This window comes from Sipha flava, unplaced genomic scaffold (genome assembly GCF_003268045.1).
Source record: "Sipha flava isolate LNK unplaced genomic scaffold, YSA_version1 121_pilon_pilon, whole genome shotgun sequence".
Lineage (NCBI taxonomy): Eukaryota > Metazoa > Arthropoda > Insecta > Hemiptera > Aphididae > Sipha > Sipha flava.
In genome coordinates, this window is record NW_020271747.1 from 929,815 (window position 1) to 951,990 (window position 22,176).

Consider the following 22,176-nt stretch of genomic DNA (forward strand, 5'->3'; position numbering starts at 1 on the left):
GTAATCTCCCGGAAATACGTTTTAAAATTCAAAATTATCAATTATTGTTGAGTACAACCTCAGGCCCGTGTAAGTATTCATAATTCTCCAGGGCAATATAACAAAGCATACAATATTTTAATGGGTTACGATCAACTATGAATATATGTTTTGAAAAACTAATATTTATAATTTATATATTAAATTCATGATATTTATCTTCTGAAGAAAAAAAAACATTGATTCTTATTATTTTTGTTCACTATGAATGATTCGTACTAAACTATAATTTATGCTTTATCATTTAGTAAATAATTATGTTTGAATAATTTTGAGGGAAAAATACCGTATAGTTAATACGAAAAAAAAAATGTTTAAAAAAGTATTATAATTCAAGGACCTACGTAAAGATTGTGCCTCACATCCCACGAACCTGCAAACCCGCCCACGCCGTATCACTATGGTAATCACGTGGCGAGTTTTTATCACGTTTTGCGTACGATTAGGTTTTACAAAAGCGTTAAAAAACGCGCGACACGTATACAATACAAAAACGAAATTCGTAAAACGTTGTTCTTAACGTCATCATTATTTTTACGTCACCATCGTCTACACGGGCAATGAACGCTTAAAACGAAACAAAGACTGCGTCGTAAACAAACAGCGCGCGACCGTAGAATTAGTTTTTAACACTGACAAGGTGATATCTCTCGTGCGACCAAACGGTGCTCGTATACACAGCTTGAATGGCGAGCATTGAATAGGTCCAAAGAAAAAAATTATCTCAGAGCACACGCAACTCGTTTATATATATATATATATATATATATACATACGTATTTATGTACAAAGAATGGGATGGTAAAACAGTACTTGTTATATTCAGTGTGATTTCACGATTATGCGCATCATCTTACCGGTCAATTTTGAAAAAAATATAATATAATATATATATACGTCATTACGATAAATCGTTGTGTACACAATGTTTTCACACAAAAATTGCAATGATTTTGCTAGTTTTTTGCGTAGTAATTAGTAATATACAATATTCAATTTAAAAGAAACCCGATATTTTCACACAACAATTGCAATGATTTTGCTAGTTTTTCGCGTAATAATTAATTATATACAATATTCAATTTAAACGAAACCCCATGATAAATTAAGTTCAGAATCTAAATCAGAATATTTATATGAATACCATTTATTTCCTTCTGCGAATTAAAGCATAGCATATTCAATCAATAGTTAATCGTTATTTTTTAATTTATTAAGTTTTGACGAGCATTTGGAGTGATTGGGTGGCAGAATTATGGCGCACTAATCCAACTAATCCATAGACATTGTAAAAACTTCAATTGTACAATTTTTAAATGAAAATTATAAAAATGTTATACCTATTTAAAAAAAAAAAAGAAAAAAGAAAGAAAAAAAGAGAAATCTATTAAAATATTCCGTTATATAGATCAAATAAAACCTTTTTTTTTTAAATATTGAGTAGTAATATCGGAATAGATGTTCGTGCGTTCGTAATGTATGAACGCTCATTTAGATACTCAGTACTTAATAATGACTTCTAATTATAAATGCTTACATGAATTAAAGGAACTAGTGTTGCTTGTTAAAAAATAATCGTTTTGTACATGGTTTGACGGCGTCGTAATTAATGCTGGAATGTGTTCTTTGTGCGATACACACGTTTTAACGATTTTAAACGTTTTCGAACATTAAACATATAATATACTATACTACTACACACTGCAGTTAATAACGTCGTTTTAATTATACCGCACCCGTGTAATTCGTAAAACCGTAATAAAACTTCGTCAGACGCGTTCGATCAGCAGCGACCGACCCGCTAGAACTACGAGAATTATACGTGCGGTAATTTAAATACATTAGTAATAATAATTGTAAGACCAAAGATTCAAACGGTCAATCTATGCATAACAGTGGTTCTTAACCTATTTTATTCTACAACCCTATTGAAGAGTTTTAAAAATGTCAAGTCAATCTCTTAAATTGAAATATTTAATGATTATTAATACACTGAAAATAAACTACACAATCAATACACATGATGACTATTATTTAATTTTTTATTGTTAATAACTATTTATATACTCCGTGGTGACATTTTACATCCACTTAGCAATGTGTTCACGCCTTCCCCATTCCCGGATTGGGAAACACTACTAAACAGAAAAAGTGCTCGAAATAGGTACAATATATATACTTACACATGGACACAACTAAGGGTCTGGATAAAGATTTTTTCACTAAACACTGAACTACTTTCGTCTCTTTTAAATATTCTCTCTTACCTTTGTGAAATATAAACTGTTGATATGATGCGAATAACTATCCATATAATACTCTTATTGTTAATTTTTTTTCATTTAATATTTTTGTGTTGAGTTATAAATCGAATTCATTTCATCATACTATTTAAATTTGATTGGAGCTGGTAACAAATATATTTTCTTTATACGTATAATAATAATTGAACTGTTATCCGTATGCATAGTAAATCGTACTTCCGTTTGTTCGAAATTCATTTCCCTACCCTTCTCCTTCCACTCGTAGAATAACGACTGCGTCGCCGCTATGGTCAACGCGTATCTTAATTAATATCCATTTTACCGCTGCATAACAGTCGTCAACGAGGATTGTGCTTTCGACTCGGCACACGATCCGTTCGAGATCGTTTACTTCTGGCAATTCGTCCACGCCGTCTGCGAACTGGCGACTCTCGTGTACGACGTGCGGCAAATACGACGGCAAAACACACGGTTGGCTGGCCGCGGAGTGATGGCCTCGGCGTTACACTGGCTTTTTGCGGAACATCTGACAGTCAACGTCATCCCGACATCCTACGGTTAGTAATAGAAGGTATCCACGTACAGTCGAGTACATAATAAATGTCACCGGCGCGTACGACACGTCAACTTTTCCGCCGGTAAATAGTCTTTATTTTTCACTCAGCCGGAGTTCTCACCCTCCTCCACGCGCGCTCGTCGAACACACACGTTTTCCCCTTCAAACGAGCTAAAAAAAAAACGCCAAATCGAATCAAACTAATGAACCGTGTAGGCGTAGCGAAGTCACCTAACTTGCGAGCGTCCGCACACGGAATAATAATCCACGTCAAGACGATCCCGGTGTTCCGCGCCCGTGACCGGCAGTCGCTTTACAATCATGTCGTCCCTTCGCCGTCGGTGCACCTAAGTCATGTGCACTGCATGTGTTCGCTCGTGTGCTCACTTCAAACGAGCCTCGCATACACGTACAAACGGTCTCGCGGAGCTCGCTCAGATGATCGGTCGTCCGTATTTCTCGCGATATTCTCCCGCCATGTCTTATGTAGTTGACGGTTTACAATCGATGGGTGTGCATGTTCGTGTCTCATTGTTTACAGTCCGACAAAGGTTCCGTCAATCGGCCGTATGCCAGAATACTGTACATCGACACGAGCAGATGCGGACGGCTGTTGAACGGTACCACGCGCGCTGATAATTATTTGCTCCCCCTACCCCTTTCGTGACGCCTCTCTCAAAGTAAATACGCGCAAATCGCAATCTCGCCCATGCAGCAAACGTAATAAACATCGATTTTATTCGATTGCACGCCTGCACAGGGTGGTTACTAGTTGCGTCACGCGGTGAAAATTTCTTCCGAATCGTCGTGGCCCGAGTATAAACATACAAATCGTTTTTAATATAAAATTATACATTCTAAACTCCATTTCTCTTACCATGTACATACAGAATTAGGACTGTATGTAGCATCAGTACTACAAGTATGTTTATACATAAACTTAACGAGCCTTTTTGATAGAGCAAAATTAGAAAAGTGGCGCTAGAAGGTTAGGTTAGATTAGGTTAGCAAAAATACTTTGTGTCAACATTATACTGTCGTTATATTTTACCAATCAACACTGAAAATCAGTTGAGTGGCGGGCGATCATCATTTTGTAAAGGGAAAGGGATAAACATTGATTTGGATAGGTTAGATAAGAGCAGATTTGATAGTTCACCCTTTACGGTGGTCGGTTTTGGTAGCGTCGCCGTGAAATACCACGGTATAAAAACCATAATGACTTTCGTGATAACCACCAAGAATAAAGTCACGGTAAGGTTAGTAACACGCTTATAAACCAAAATCAAACATAACTCGAACACAGAGTAGTATTACGCATAAACATGACCGACAAGGGAACTATAATGCCACTGTTGAAAACCATCTGGAAATAATAAAAATCATACAACGTTGCGCGACTGCTGGCTGTCGTTACCGTCTATTGAGGAACGAATAATGTCACACAGATCTGATACCCAAAGCCAGATTAAGCACCTATTAGGTTTCAGGGCTGAAATTTTATGTGCCCTTTTGACAAAACATGCTTTACAAAACTGCTAGCTACGCTCGCAGAGCAATACATTTTTTTTAACTATTTCACAAATTGTCAATTGCATAATAAAATTATAAAATTAATAGGTATATATAATTTATGTCTATAATCTATACTCGAGAGGGCCCCGGGGCTGCCGTCCCGACTAGACCCCCCCCCTAAATCCGGCCTTGCCGATACCCATGACAATTATCGACCGGGCCGCGACTCGGGATCAGTCCAATTTTCCCGTGGACGTCTTCGGGACACAATCGATACACACCCGGGCCCCGCGTAACGGTCGGGCCCGCGTGGACGTCACGCATCATAAATGTTTTATGTAATGTTGTTGCGCATGCGCGACGCCGGGATATCAGCGAACGCAGCCGGGCTCGGTGATGACGGCGAATCTTGGACGAACGACCGGCGGACGATGGCTAGCATGTATGACCTGTACCGGACGATGACGGCGACCGAGCAGTCGCTGCCCACCGCGCGTCGGCTGATACGGTTGTACGGGCCGAGGTTCGTCGGCACGGACGGGCCCCATTCGACGTTGGACAGCGTGTTGCCAGCCGTGCTAGACGTGGTGCTCGGGTCGTTGGACGGCCACGTGACGCCCTTCGGGCCGCCGAGGCCGTCAACCACGGTGTTCGAGTGCTCGGTCGAGACGGTCGTGGTGCTGCTGCGCGAGGCCTGTCCGAGGATCGCGGACGCCCGCGGCGCACTGGTCAACGTGCACACGCGGTTGGTGTTCGCCGAATGGTATCGTTTCGTGTTGCTGTGCGTGCGCGACTGCCGTCGCATGCCCGGACCGAAGCCACTACTACGGTCGCCGTGGACCTCCGCGAACAGTGACCGCTTCGCGGAGGACGGCTAGACGCACGAACATGATTCTCGGCCGACAACGATGTATAACGGACATTCTTCTTTTCTAAATATATTTCTACTCCTCTCTCTCCAATGCCAGACTTTTCATATGCGAATCACCCATTACATCCAGCCATTCCAATCATCTGTATAACGAACCGTACATAAATAATACATATTTATATGAACCTCGTGGAACACACCGATCTATAATATCTAATAATCTGATCTAAAATCTAATACAACATAGTACAGTTATCTTCTATTATTCTAAATTTTTTAAACACCCATAAATATGGCCCATGAGGTCTACGGTCCGTAGAACGTCAACTGTCTCTGTGCAATCGCACCGCTGGTCCCGAACTACGATCGTCTACCGCGGACAGTGACGTAACCGAACGAGCAGTGGTGTAGTGAAGCGTATACGCGAATATACGGCGTATAACAACTTCTCCATTTTTTGGTTGATGCGTATACTCATTACATAATTTGTGATACGCAGGTTTACGGGTATATTAGCTGTACAATAAACTTTTTAAAGCTATAAACAGAATCTTACGAATCTGTTTTTTATATAAAAATCAAATTATTTCTTTGATAGCAATATAATTATCATGATTATATAACATTAATAAATATAATAATAAGCAAAACAAATAATGAAATAAAGTAGATTTTGGTATGAAACTTTCTGTTACAAATTATTGTGGGTATTGAATAAAAATAAAAAATAAAATATGCAACTACACCAACTAGAATATTTAATTCAGGTAGTTTTCAAATTTTTCAAATAAATTTTTTCAGAAAATAAAAATAAAACTTAAAGACGTTATATGTACCCATAACTATAATAAAATTAATATTTTTTTAACCAACCACATAGGTATCTTTACCTATCTTTAATTATTTGTGCACCACCTATGTGAAACTCAAGAGCCGTCATTGGTATATTAGGTACCTATGAATTTTTAATATAGATCGTCATTAAATTATAAATATTAATATTATCCATATGTAAATTTTATTTAAAATATATTTAAAATTCAAGTTTAAAGAAACTTTTTTATTTGTAATTTGTGTTCGAAAAATATTTCATTAGATGTTTTAAAAAAGTAAAATATACATTTTACCAAAATTTACAAAAACTTCTACCTCTTTTGGAAGAATAAAAAAAGATTCAAATTTTCATATATATACTTATATATATATACTTTATGTATAATAATCCATCTCAAAATTTAATATTACATAAAATATATAAAATTTATAATTTATTTATAAGTATATATTTTATTAAAAATTAATAATTAATAAGTAAATATCACGAAAAGAAAATTTAATTTGTACTAACTTTTTTTCAGAAAAATAAATAATTATTAATATTATAATATAGCTACATTTAGCTACATTTTCATCCTTATGTTGTCTTAAATTATTATAATATCATTATTTATTTGTTCAATATTTATATGATACATATTTTATTTTATTGGGTATAAGGCTTCAACTGCTGTGGTCATTAGCCTGTGATAATACTCAGAATTCCAAAGTGTTAATCTTAAAACTATGGGGTTACATTATGTTTAACGTTTTTGGAAAATAATGTGTGTTATGTCTTGCCAGTGGCTTTTAACTAAAATATTGATTTTTATGAGTGCGTCTTGAAATGATATTTTGTTTTTATTCATTGAGCTAGGTGATACTACTGCTTCGTTGGCAGCTCTATCAGCTATTTCATTGCCAATTATGTCGGTGTGTGAAGGTACCCATAGGAATTCAATTTTTTTTTTTTAGAATTTGATCATTTTTATTGAATGGATTAAATGATTTCAATTTTTGGGTATGTGTTTTCAATAGCAAGGAGTGCACTAAGAGAGTAATAATAATGAGTATTTTTTTGGATTCTAGAGTCACTGCATATGAGATGCTAGTTTCGGGAAAGTTATTTAACATTGAGGATTTATTATTCTCTCCAGAGGCGAAACCAGTTCCATTGAGAGATTTTGAGGCGTCTATGAAGATTTTTATATGGTGAGGGTATTTTTCTTCGATTATTCCTGAGAAGTTGTTTCTTATGGTTGAGGTTGGGAAAGTTTTTTTGTCAAGTTCTAGTAGTTGGATATTGACTTTAATGTTCCACATCCATGGGGGAGATGTCGGAAAAATAATTTTGCATATATTTAGATATATTTATTATGTATATATTTCTATATATTTATAATTTATTATTATTATTATTCTTTATTACGGAAATAAAATTCCAATTACAATTATTTTTTTTTTTTTACAATATAACAGTATTTTAATAATCTAAACCTAAATTAAACTTTAAATAATCTAAATTAAATATAAGTATATACAGGTAAGTATATAACAAATAAAATACGATTAATAATTAATGACACATTTTTCATGTAAGAAGAAATAAAATACAAGAGCATAATATAATAATTAAATATAGGTTACAAATAATTCTTAGTTACAATAAATATAGAGATGCCGTTAATTCGGTGATTGATATGTGAAAAAGATTAATATTACATAAGAAATTACCAGCTGACATTAGTTTATTAGCAGGTGAATACATTATGTATGTATTAGAAGAATTTAAAGAATAAAAGATAGATTTATTTAATTAAAAGAATTTATTTTAAAATTTAAACGTTCAAGGATTTCAGGACAATTAATGTGATTATGAAGTAATTTAGTAAGTCTAGTAAACGAAACCTATTGTTTAATGATATTATTTCAAAATAGTGGTTTAAATCGTCATATCCAGAATGAGAGGTTCTTTGAAGACCACATTTATAGCATAAATATCTTAAAAAATTATTTTGAATTTATGCTAAACATTTATTTTGTAGAATACTATATGTATGCCAAACTAAAGATGCATATTCAAAATTAGATCGAACAAGAGAATAATATAAAGTTTTTAAAGCTGAAGCATTATTAAAATCTGTACACATACGTTTTATTAAACCTAGTTTCATAAATGATTTGTTTTTTAACTGATCAACATGATTTTTAAAAGAAAGTTTAGAATCAAAATTAACATCTAAGTCTTTAATAATGTTTTTACGTGACAAGTATAAGTTGTTAATACAGTAGTAGCAGCAGTAGTTAATACGTAATGGGTTTTTTTTTTAAAAAAAATGAAACAGTTGCACATTTATCAATATTTAAAGTCATATCATTGTCATTACACCATACAAATAAATTATTTAAACCTTCTTGAAGCTGTTTAACATAATTTAAACATTTAATATTTTTGTAAATTTTAGTATCATCTGCTAATAACAAACAGTTAGAGTTCCTAAAATGTGTAGCTAAGTCATTAATGAAGAGAGAGAATAAAAGTGGTGACATGTGATCACCTTGAGCAGTGGTGGCCAATCTCTTTTTTCCTCGGGCCATAAAAAACAACTTTTTTTTTATCGCGGGCCATAAAAAAATGCATTCTAAATTTTTTTTTTACGTAAATGCAATATATTACAGTTATACAAATAAGTGCTGTAATATAGAAGACTTTCGTGGGCCAGATATTAAATGATGGCGGGCCGGAGTTGGCCCGCGGACCGTAGTTTGGCCACCATTGACCTTGAGGGACACCCGATATTACATTTATCGAATCAAATAAGTAATTTTTATATTTCACGATTCGAGAACGATTTATAAGAAAAAAATTTAGCCATGATAAAAATGGATCATTAATACCATATGATTTTATTTTGGAGATTAAAATTGAGTGGTTTACTTTATCGAATACTTTCTCGAAGTCCGTGTATATCACATCAAGTTGTGTCTTATCACGTTATATTTTTAACACCTAAAGAAATATATATTCTTTTGTTTATAAATTTTATTAAATTGAATTACGTTTTTACAATTAAATTTTAAATGTGAACACCATTTACATCTACATAAATATATATTATTTTAATAATATGTCAATTACATAAATAATGTAAACGTCTTCACGTAATTTAAATAATTAAACAATCAAGATAATAATTAATTATTTGATGGACGATAGCAAATAAAACTTATGACTTATTTAATTATAACAATAATAAAATATTACCTTAGGTGTTTTAATTAAGTATCTGTCCATTCTGTCGTTAAAACTTGCAGGTCACAGTAGAGTGCGAATACTTGAATTAGTTGAATATCGAGGGAAAATTAATATTATAATTAAAAATATTATAATAATTATTAATATCTATGTTATATAACAATCGCTAATAATAAAATACTAGTTTACAATGTGTTTCTAGTAGAACTAATATAGAACACAAACAAGGCACTGAATTATGAAAATGACAATATTAATACCCAATTCATATAAACAATCTACAAATAAGATAAGTAACACGTTCACATGCAATAAATTATTATGTATTATGATTATGTTATAAAATTTCATTCTATACTTAATATTCTAATTATTTTTGAATTTTTTTTTTTTTGTAATTCTTGAATTAAATTTTTTTTAAAAGAATTTGAGTAACGATTACACGCATTTAGGCACACGAAAGTGTACTTTTTTTTTGAGTGCACACTTATGTTGAGAAATTGAAAGTGGGTACACGCCTTGTACACTTATATACCTTCTATAATACTACACCACTGATTACGCATCCACTATATTATTCGTATATTTATGTACTTTTGACTCCAGACATCCCGCCGAACAAAATAACGAAAAATCAACACACTAATTGCCTTCGTGATATCGGCTAAAGTGTGTTACTGCCATAATTTGTTGCGTATCTCGATTTGTACGAAGTGTTTTTTACATCTAATTTTTTAAATATTTAAGTACCTACGTCTGATATGGTATTACTTATTGTTTAAGAGGGGGACTTCAGCCCCCATAATTCCCCCCTTGTATCCACGCTTGATGAGTTTCATTCGAAATCAGATATTTCGTGGTACATGAAACGGGACAAAAGAGTCGACTATAGTCTTATGAGATGCGATAAATCTCGAATCAATAAATCCTCGTAGAATACTGTATTTTATGCTCAATGAATAATCAAGAAATTATTTATCATCAAAATTGGCATATAGGTTTCTGGACCACCCGTAATATAAGTCTGTTCGAGTCAAAAATTATCGAAAACTATTGATTACTTTAGTTTAAACGTAACGAAACAAAAAAAACACTAATACAATTATATAATGCATATATTGATGACTGATTAGCGTACCCCAGGGGAGTCATTTTTGGGGGAAAGACTATGGTAAATGCCCCACTCTAAGAAATTTTAAAAAGTTGTAATTCTTTAATTATCTATTCAGATAATATTATCTTTTAAATACATGTTCACGGTTTATTAAAAGTTAGGAAAATGGCTCCTTCCCAGCTTATAACAATCGTTACTACGCGAACCTTATAAACTTTATTTTTGGTAAATTATATATTTCTATATATGTGATCTTTATATAACAGTTTTCATGATATCGATGCCATAAAAATTGAGCTCATACAGGCGCGTACTGGCCCACCGGGATACCAAGAAAATCCCGGAAGACCCTCTAAAAAATATTATGAGACCTAGGCCCCTTACCAAATAGGTACCTATAGTTGCAGTTAAATTCATTAATATTTTTATTTTTAACAATTACAATACAATACTGATGGACAGTCGACTTCTTAATTTAGTACTCAATGGGAGATGAGTAATACACGCAGTTTTTTGAATAATTTTATTGATTTGCTTTTAGTAAATATGTCTGTTACCATTATTTCGATTATTAAAATCATTCGATTATTCCCATCAATAGTTGTAACATTACCAGCAGAATCAGTAAGTAATGTTGCTGAAGTTTGGCCAAAAAAACGACCTGTATCAGCTCGGAAATACAGTAAACTTAAATATATTGCAATTTCTTTAGGCATATTTCTAATTTTGTTTTTTCCTATAACCTGCTTGATGCATTAACCGTTTTTATAACTTAAAAAAAATCTATCTGACGTTACATTTGTGGGTCATAAATTCATGTATTTCTTGAAAATATCATATAAATCCCCTTTAATAATAAATGATCTTGAACAATTTGTTTTTGAGTAGAGAAGTTTAATGTGCAACATATATTTCACTAATGAATATTACATATATCGTAATAAATGAACGGAGAATGAATAGCCAATATTATATATAAAAGTATATTATACAAAACAATTTTATCTCGCCTACCTCTTTGCTAAATATTAAATATCAGAAGCTTCGTCAATGAATTTTTTATATCAGTTGAAGTCAAAACTTTGGAATTTTTACTTTTAATCCACTCGATTTTCTCTTTAAAAAAACTAGTAATTTTAAATAAGTACCAACATTAATATTACATTTCATATTTTTCATGCTTTTAAGCATTGAATAAATAAACCATAGAGTTGACGGTTTAATTTCTGTAGATAATTTGTAAAAATTTCTAAGAAACACATTTTCCGACGATTTTGTTTTATTTATTTTTTTTAATTTTAAAAGTTTTTCATAAGCCAGTATATATCTTTCTTTTGATTTTTCACGCAATAGATTTAGTGAAATAGCATTTGCCGTTTTGATTACGTATGGTGTAGTTAATAATTCACTACAACTACTGTACTGATTGTCCTTTCGTATTTATGCTTGTTTGCACGTTTCGCAATCAAACCATAACTAATTCGATTGTGTGACGTACTTGCGTCGTTTGCAATGCAAAAGAACACTTATCAAGGATAATTAATGAAATTATAACACATTCCGGGATAAACGGGCCAAAAGCGCCACAGTAATATTAACAAAAAAAGTAATAATAAATATGATAAATCTAAAAATAACAATAAAATCACATAGCTCCAAACGCGTTGTAATAATATATATAACAAGACAAATCGTATAAAAATAAATAGAAAATTTTTAACAAATATAACGGAAGATACCTTAGACGGTCTGGCGTTGGAGTGGTTATACCCACGCGACCGTGTTCACACGTGTGACGAACGCCACAACCGGCACAAGAATCAATTGATCAACAGCATCGGTCTCGATTTACAATAACTGGCTTCTCCGCGCACGACGATAACCGAAAGAAAATTTCGCGGACACGAGTCAACTACGGTTCAAGAGATCGTCACACACACGAAGTTGTCCCCGGAGAGGATGTCTCCATCGTGATATGCCGCAATCACAAAAACACAAGGCTGTTGGCACGGGACAAACGACGAGTCGGACGATCGCAGAGAAAATGTCGGCGGAAAAAAGTCCCGGAGTAATGGCGTCCACGGACCGGTGATAATCGTATCGCGATAACGCGCCGATCGAAAATTTTCGGACATCACACGTCGACACCGTTATCGGGTGCTTCGGTTAACACGAATTGGGATAATTTGAACGGTGACGTGATACTTGCGTGAACGATCTTATTTTCTAATTGGAATTATAATATAAATCGCGCAAAACAAATTTATCCGCGACGTCCAACGCACTTGTGTGGGAACAGTGAAAACAAAATATGTTTAAATGTTTATACGTCGTGCAAGGAGGTTGTGATATGTCTATAAGATTTAACCGAAAGTTTATGTTTTGTACGGACCATGGTATACATTTAAGTTTCTGGTTCTGCTGGGCCAGCGCTCTTGGAAATTTCCACTTTCCCTCCCCCCCCCGCACTTTTTGGGATTTCCACTTTACTACCTGCATCTATGGGATTCCCATCTTACCGCCTGCTGGACAGATAAATGTGACATTCCAACGCTTCGATCGTGGTCGAAAACCAAACTTTTAGTACAGGCAGTGGCATATATAGGTTTTCATTTCGGAGGGGGCCGATTATGTATTTGATTTTTAGGTGAAAGGGAAGGAGGAAGCACACTATTACGAAAAAAATTACGTTAACACTATAAGACTTTTCGACTGTCTTTACACCATCAGAGAAATAAGCAACTTATTTTTTTTTAATGATTCATTATTTTTTAAAAGTATAAAAACTACATTGTAATAAACAAATTTTTTATTAGAGTCACTCAAAATTCACCTCATATTTTCTTAAAAGAATAAACATATTTTATAAATATAAAATTTTAAATTATCGCATAAGCAACATTCTCAGTGTCGCGACAAATTTTCGGAAACCCCCAGCATTAAGACATATCCATGTTAAAAATAACAATCTTTAACAATAGTGTTTTTCATTTCGGAGGGGGCCCGAGCGAAGTCTACGGTGAAACACGGACCTCAAAATATAAATAAATACATTTGTCTTTAAATTGGCACACTGAATCAATGTCAAGAGCAAAACATTTTATGGATATTATGAATGGTAAAAAATTAGTGTTATTGAACAAGTAAATTCTGGATTGCATAAAAAAATAGAAACTCATAGGCTAAAATTAAAACCTATTATATCAACTATTTTTTTTGCGGAACTCACGACATTCCCTTAAGAGGGAAAAAATCTGGTGTTTTTCACGATCTTTTGAATTTTCGTATTAAATCTGATGATGAAATATTGAAAGATAATTTTTAAGTAATATATGAAATGCTAAATATTCGTACCATAGAACTCAAAATGAATTAATTACATTGTGTGGAAAGATATTAAAAGAAGAAATAGTGTATGAAGCTAATGCTGCGAATGCGTTTTCCATTATTTCTGACGAATCAGCAGATATTTCTGGTGTTGAGCAGCTAACAATTGTAATTAGATTTTTAAATATACAGTCAAGTCCTTTAAAGATTCGAAAAGAAATCCTTGGCTTTTATCATTAAATCAATTACACTCAGAATCAATTGCTAATAAAATTTTATCATTTATGGAAGACAGTAGCCTTAATTTAAGTAAACTTTGTAGACAAGGTTATGACGGATGTGCTACAATGACTAATCTGGCAAATTAGATAGAGTTGCTAAATTAATTTGTGACCGATATAACAAAGATTTAAATAATTAAAATAATAATAATAATAATTTAAATAATTATATTTTCATTGTGCTAGTCACCGATTAAATTTAGTAATTAACAATCTAAACAAAATTATGGTCATTCGTAATACTATTGGTACAATAAAAGAAATTATAAAATTTTATCGTGAAAGTACTTTTAAAGTAGGTACTTTTTGAAGAAATCTTATACCCAATATACCGCTTTTTTGCAAAACACGCTGGTCTTCAAAATATTAAAGTATTAAGCTGCTTTCTGAAAATTTTACTACCATAATTCTAAACCTTCAATCTGTGTCTACTATTGGTCTTATAAATTCGAATACAAAACAACGTTCACTATATCTTTACTCCATAACCTCGAATTTTTCACTTATAATTTGTATGAAAATAATTGAAAAATACAGCCCTATCTCAAAACTAGTTACAAATATTTTACAAGGTGTATCAATGGAGCTTTATAAAGTTTTGGAACATGTAGTTGGGATTGTTAAAAATTTTAAAAGACAATAGAACAAATGCAAATGAAATCTTTGATTTATTATTTACTGACGCCAAATCTATAGCAAATGATTTTGAATTCACTATTACTTGTCCCAGAATAACTGGAAAACAATCACACAGACACAATTATTCTTATGAATTTCCCAAAGACTATTTCGAGTATCCATTTTTCTACCTTATCTAGATTCAATAATTCAGTGTATTAAAAAAAGATTTGAAAAAATTAATAGTGTTGCTTTTTCATTACAACACCTTCATTCAGCTTTATTTACAAAATGAAAAAACAAGAGTACCCCGAAAGCATAACTAATATTTATAATTTCCATAAAATTGAAAATCTGTTAGCTGAAAGTGAAAGTTAGTATAGCATATGGCAAAAAAAAATACTACCACAATATGGACATAATAGATTTATTAGAACATAGCAAAAATTTTTCCCTGGCATTACAATTGTATTAGAAATTTTTCTATCTTTGCCAGCTACAAGTTGTGCAGCCAAAAGGTCATTTTAGCACTTTACGAAGGGTTAAAACTTGGCTTCTGTCTACGCAAGTGAAGACCGATTAAATGGCCAGTGGCGGAGTGAGGTAAAATTTATATGTGGACGAAGTAGACTTAAAGAGGACCTTCTTTAAAATTGTTTAGTAAATATTATTTAAGTAACAATAGTTATTTAATAAATATTAAGATTTAAAATTTTTTAAAACAATAAACTCTTATTATTAACCTTTTATTTGCAAAAGTAGTTGTAATATAATTTTATTTACACATAATTATAAAATTAAATACATATTATTTTAAATTAATAATACTATAAGAAGTTTCAATTTTTCGGACTTTTCGACTTTTTGCTTCACTAAATGTTTTAAGTATATCTTCGTAATTTAAATTATTCGCAATTTTCGTTTCAATGGGCAAAATTGCTAATGCTGAAAGTCTTTCCTATGTCATCGTATTTTGTAAGTAATTTTTAATTATTTTAAGCTTTGAAAAGCTTCTCTCTGCTGAAGCAGTACTGACAGGAATAGTGAGCATAATTCTTACTGTTGTATAAATATTTGAATATATTTCTTATAAATGATTTTCTATTATGTATTTGATTATTTGTTTTGAATCCTTTGTTTTGCAAGTATTATTTATGTTATAGTTAACATAAAGAGTAATTTCTTTATTTTCAAAAGTATTTCTCGGCGAAGAAGTTTCAAAATCAGACTTAGTTTCAACTTCTTTTGTCAATTCTTCATTGTATTTTGAAATTTTATCGGATAAAGTTCCTTCATTTAAATCCATTTTGGCATTATATTCGTCTAAGTCTGTAGTTGTTGATGTACTGGTTTTGTTTAGAAATTTCTTCATACTAGTACTCTTTTTCTTTTGGAAGCACCAGATTCCCATTTCCGACCAGTATCTCTGTCTCTACTAGATCCAGGCACAGTGCCGTAAAGACCGGGTGTGCAGAGTGTACCGCGCACACGGGCCTCTAGGCTTACATACATTTAGGGGGGGGGGGCCCGAGTCCAGCCTAAAATAAACTACACTTTACAAATACATAATTATTTAATAATATTATTTTATTTTATAATAAAAAGAAACGTTTTTCAAAATTCAGGTAAGGATGTTATAATATTTTAGAGTAATATAATATTTATTTAATAATGAGTTCATTGATTATTTAAGTAGGCATACAACATGCCTAACATACCTACCTAAAGTACTGAAACAAATGGACTACATAAATATGTAGTGAAGTATAATATACAACAGTTGTAGGTATTTCATTTTATATATATATATACATATATCATACACTAACTGATGTGAAACATGTTTTAAAACCTAAAAAAATTGATACTTATAAATAAGATGTACAACAAAAATAGGGCAGTACTCCTTTCGCCCAAAAATGACCTTCCTCTTTTTGCCCACGTCCTCTTTTCGACCTAAAATGAAAAAACAGTTTCCTTTTTTCGCCCAAAAATAATTGTATTCTTTTCGCCCATGGTTTCACGTTTTACATTTTGGAAACCACTGTCTCAAAATTAATAATTTTTAAAAAAAATCATATAATAATCAAATAAAAAAATATAAAAATATATAATTATTAATAATAATTAATAATAATTTAATAAGTGTTAAAAATAAGTATTTAAAATAGTGTTATCGATGTAAAATAACTAATAAGTAATTTGATCAGGTTACTACTTAAATAAATAGTTTATTTTGTAGTAAAATAATACAAATATTCATATTAATTATGACTTTTAAGTAATTATAACGTTTATTAAAGTGTTTTAAACTACATATTTCGATAGAAGAATCGGCACCTTTATATACTTTTCTCGACTGACTATATTGATAATAATCAAAACCGTGATTTTATCGAATATCAAATATGATTTTTTAAAAATTATTAATTTTGAAAAAGTGGTTTCCAAAATGTAAAACGTGGAACCATGGGCGAAAAGAATACAATTATTTTTGGGCGAAAAGAGGAAACTGTTTTTTCAATTTTGATCGAAAAGAGGACGTGAGCAAAAAGAGGAAGGTCATTTTTGGACGAAAAGAGTTCCGCCCCAAAAATAAATCCTAGGAAGGGGCCTAATATAATTACCGCACACGGGCCTCCTATTTTGTAGTTGCGGCACTGTCCAGATATCATACGAATATATATGAATAAAATTATAATTATTTACTAGTTCTTATAGTTTCAACTAACATTTCTAATACAACATAATAAAATATAATATTTGCATGCTTCCCTATTATAAAAAATTATTATTATATATCTATTTTGTCACAATAAATCATTTTCCACGCTGATTATGTTATTTTCATATTAGAATAAAATTATTATACAACTAATATCATAAAAATAAAAAAACAATGAAAAATGTAAATACAATTAATAAAGTTTAATAATTACAACTTATGTGTGGAATGATTTGCTTCGTTAAATATTATTATTAAATTGAATATGATTTTCGGTAATTGATCGACACAGAAACGAGGATAAAACACAACTAATAAAGGCTCGTTCACACGGTGACACTAAGTGTCATTAACACCGTGACACTAAGTTGTGTGACACTGTTCAAAGTTTAATACCACAGTGTCAAGTGTCATGTTCTGTTCACACCAGTGCCGCAGCAATGCAGCACTCACGCACAATACAGTAACTCAGTGGCGAAGCGTCATAGGAGACAATGAGACATGTCTACCCACTTTTAATACGGATACATAATTTGGTTTTATTATATTTTATTTATTTTTATATAGTATATACTTCAATATTTATCATAGTTTTACTTTTGTGCCATACCGTATTAGTATTCTTAAAACAGATTAGTTGCGGACAGTGAACGTGAGCTGCGTCCGTTGTGGCGTAGGGGTTAATTCTATAAACATCCAAATACAGATATAAAAATTAATATTATAAGACGACGCGTTGCAGCATCTCGTTTTTCAAGGCACGGTGTGCAAGGGGAATAGGTTATTGAGTGGAGATTATCTTTGCGCTATAAAGCATGTCTCGGATTCGTATTTATTATTTCATTTTAATATACATTATTGTAATCGACATTGCTTTTCGCGTTGATGCATTATCGTTCAACGCAATTTTGTTATCGTAGTTATTGGTTGGTTTTTATTTTACGATTTATTTATTTCTGGCATGATATTCGTATCTAAATATTAAAATATTGTACTGTTGTCATTTGCCTCTATGCTTGATAATTTAATTAATGAAATGTTGAATGATAGAATAGTAAACTACTCATACGAAAAAAAAATATGAAATAAGAAATTAAAGACCGTGTCCCTTTTACCATAAATACATAATAATAATAATAATAATATTTATTTTGCAAAACAACATCAGATACATTATATACATACATAAATTAATTAGTTGTATCACCCCCTAAAAGCAATGCTTGTGCTGGGGAAGCAGTTCTTATATTATATTTACTTAAAATTAATACATAAAATAATAAATTAGTAATATCATATAAGAAAATAGCAAGTATAGTTATGTAATATTATAAACAAAGTAAAAGATAAAAGTATAAAGAACAAAAATTTATTATATTTAGAAACATAGTATTAAAATTAACAGATTAATTATATAATAGATAGATCAAGACTTTTTACATAATTTTTGAATGATTTCAAATTACTAAAATGGTTGATATTGATATTTAAGGTTTGACATAGCTTTAAACCGTTATATAAAACACTCATTTGATCAAAAGCTTTATTATAATGAGGTAAGCATATGTTTATATTTTGTTTATATCTATTATAATGATCATGGTCAAAAGGAATAATTAAATGTTTATTTTTATAAAGTTCAACTAGTGTATAAAAATTAAAAATATGCCTAAAATCACTAACTTTTAGTTCCTTATTAATTAACGTGGTACTTGTTTGAAATGATAGATTTAGAAGATATTTAATAATGCAGTTTATAGTTGTTAATAATCTAGATGGATGATTGTTGTAAGTTCCTCCCCATATTGAAATACCATAAGTAAAAACTGATTGTACCAAAGATAAATAAATAATTCTTTTGTATGAGTAATTAAAAATATATTTGACTTCTTTAAAAATGAAAAATAATTTACGTAAATTATTGTTTAGATAATTGATATGACTTTCCCATTTTAATCTATAATCTAGAATTAGGCCAAGGTATTTTAGCTCCTAATAATGTAATGGGTCATGCTAAACATTGACGACGGAGTTCCTTATTTTAAACATTAAGAAACGAGGTAATCAACAGTTGGATGACACCACAAAACAGCACATGCACTTTAGACTTACAACGGAGATCTTCTTGAAGGGATTGATACACGATTTGTGTATGGGAGTATAGAGAGATGATATTTTGGCAGAAAACTGTCTCCTTTGAGGCTTGCCACTTTTAAAGTGACAGTAATGTACTGTTAGGTCTAACTCTAATTATTTGAATTGTGTTCATTTCACTCGTGCCGAAATAACATTTATTTATTAATTTCACACATTTTATCGTCGATTGTGTATGTCGCGTATTTTCTCACTGTTTAACGTGAAAAATTAACCATTAGTATTTCAACTGTGCAGGACTGCACTAATTTGTCGAACCATGATACGCCTTCGACCTCACAAGGAAATTTGCAGTGCTGCAGCCCCATTGTGGTTATGAGACCGGGACATATTATAAAACTGGAGATGTGTCGATGCTCAAAATCTCTGTTGGCCAAAAATAAAGGTAAAGAAAAATTTATTGGTATTATACGGATACCACTGGTATACTAGTTTGTTGCATTGATAATTTATCCAATATCATGGCAAATCGAATTATCTAAACTCGCATTTTCTTGCACTACACTCTTAAATTCCCATTGTTCATTATAAATGTTATCATATTCCTTTCCGCAGTGTTAAATTTACTTGGCCCCCATCAGAGAATATCATATGACGATAAAAATGAAGTAGAACTAAAAGAGGATGAGCCCCAGTCGATGGTTAAAAGACGCTGTTTGGCGAACATAAAAGAAAGGATCTATAAACTCTTAACTGGAATTGGACCGTGGCCGGTCGACCAAATAATAGCCGAAGCCAGCCTGGAAGGCGTGGTGAATCCGGCCGAAAACGTGACTGTGGAAACACGTCATCACGAACCTGACAAAGTGGCCATTGCAAACTCGATAGAGTACGTACATGTGGTGGACCTAGAGATGCGTGTTGTCTCATCATTGAAACCCGAGCTGGACAACAGTGATGACCAGTTATCTAACTCGATTGATGACGCATCGGTCGTTGTGGTTGATGATGTCGTTAGAACAGCTGGCAAACCGAAACCGACTAAGAAAGAAACAACTGTCGAGTGTGTTAATGTAGCGCGTAAAGCTGACGGCCAGTGTATCACGGTGGCAAACGAACAGTCGCTTGGGATCACTACAGCAAACGAATCGAAACTGACTGAGAAAAAAGCAACAGTTGAATGCGTTGATAGAGCGCAAAAAGTTGTTGGCCAGTACAGTACGATGACAGACGAACAGTTGCCTGAAATCATTACAGCAGACAAACTGAAATCGACTGAAAAAGAAACAACAATTGAGTGCATTGATATAGCGCAAAAAGCTGATGGCAGTATGGTGGCAGACAAACAGTCGCCTAGGATCACTACAGCAGACGAACCAAAGACAACTTCTGTGTTGCACGATATCAAGGATTAGAAATCATCAAATTTTTAATATTGCGATTCATAATGTGAAATGATAATGAGTGTTATACGATTATTAAACTTACACGATACATCGTCGGTCCAGATCAAGGGGTTTGTAAGTCGAACACATTCGAGCGGGTATGTTGTGACGACAGCACTCTAAACGAACAGTCCGCCAGCTTGGTAATTACGACGGACAAAAACACTTTTTTAGACCCTGAAACTCACTACCAGTTCGAGGAAACCGTCGAGCTGAAAATATAGCTCGAATACGATTCGCCAACAAAGAAAAGAATAGCCGACGAAAATCTTACCCTGCCGTCTTTAGACGTAGCAGTAATTATAATTTTCTGATAAAATACGTGAATATGCTTAAAAGTCACAGGCATTGGTTTTTCATTCGAATGTAACAAGGTAAAGCGATTGATTCCGATAAGAAACCACGTCAGGATGACCATGTTAACAATGCTGTTTAACTGAAAACCTGCAACGTCGACACCCCGAAAAACAAAACATAGTCAATTTTAAAAAAATTTCAGAAATCTGAAGTCTACACTTATATGTTTTTACGTCGATGACGCCGGAATAGCTATTTGGGAATGACAATTAGTGTTTGAATTTTGTTATAAGTCGTATTGCTTACCTGGTCCGTAAAAGAGGGCTTAGGTATCAAAAATTCACGTTTTCACATTTTTTTTTATTTGGATGTAATTTGAGATGCTCTTTGATATGATGTAAACCATATAATCATTATTTTTTTTAAATTCCTCTGAGAATTAAGAGAAAGACGAGTAAATATACAAAAAAAAACAGAATTTTATTCACATTATGTCAACATATTTTTTGCTCAAAATATTTTTTTGACGCTGATTACATATTTTCAAAAAATTCTGATTTTTTTTTTTTTTTGTATTTTTACTTTTATTTCTCTACATTATCAGAGGAATTTAAAACAAGTAATGACTATATGGTTTTCACCATGTCAAAGAGCATCTCAAATTCCATCCAAATTAAAAAAAAATTGAAGACATGATTTTTGACACTTAAACCCGCTTTTCATAGACCCGGTCATAGTATAATATTATTATATTATCGTATTTTAATATTAATGTAACAGGTAACCATTCGATCTAATGCTAAATTCCAAACACTAATAGTTATTCTTAACATATAAGTATAAATTATAATATGTAACAATAGCTTTTCAAAGCGATCTTAAATGGATTTAATCATGTAAATTATAAAGTAAACATATAAAGTTATAAATGGGAGGGGCTATAACGCATTATTTTAAT

At 32.1% G+C, this 22,176-nt stretch overlaps 1 protein-coding gene across 1 annotated transcript; it reads left to right on the forward strand.

Moving 5' to 3' along the window:
* The first annotated feature begins 2,641 nt into the window (after positions 1 to 2,641).
* On the forward strand, positions 2,642 to 5,368 carry LOC112694012. The gene is made up of 2 exons (XM_025569330.1): positions 2,642 to 2,860; positions 4,750 to 5,368. Exons 1-2 carry the CDS (start codon positions 2,794 to 2,796, stop codon positions 5,250 to 5,252), a joined length of 570 nt encoding a protein of 189 aa, XP_025425115.1. The 5' UTR covers positions 2,642 to 2,793; the 3' UTR covers positions 5,253 to 5,368.
* Positions 5,369 to 22,176: the final 16,808 nt, after the last annotated feature.

Bases quoted from the DNA above. Each gene is read 5' to 3' on its own strand.
- LOC112694012 (XM_025569330.1), top strand. From the start codon at position 2,794: ATGGCCTCGGCGTTACACTGGCTTTTTGCGGAACATCTGACAGTCAAC. The intron at 2,861-4,749 runs GTTAGTAATAGA...CCGGGATATCAG, and splicing joins CGTCATCCCGACATCCTACG to CGAACGCAGCCGGGCTCGGT.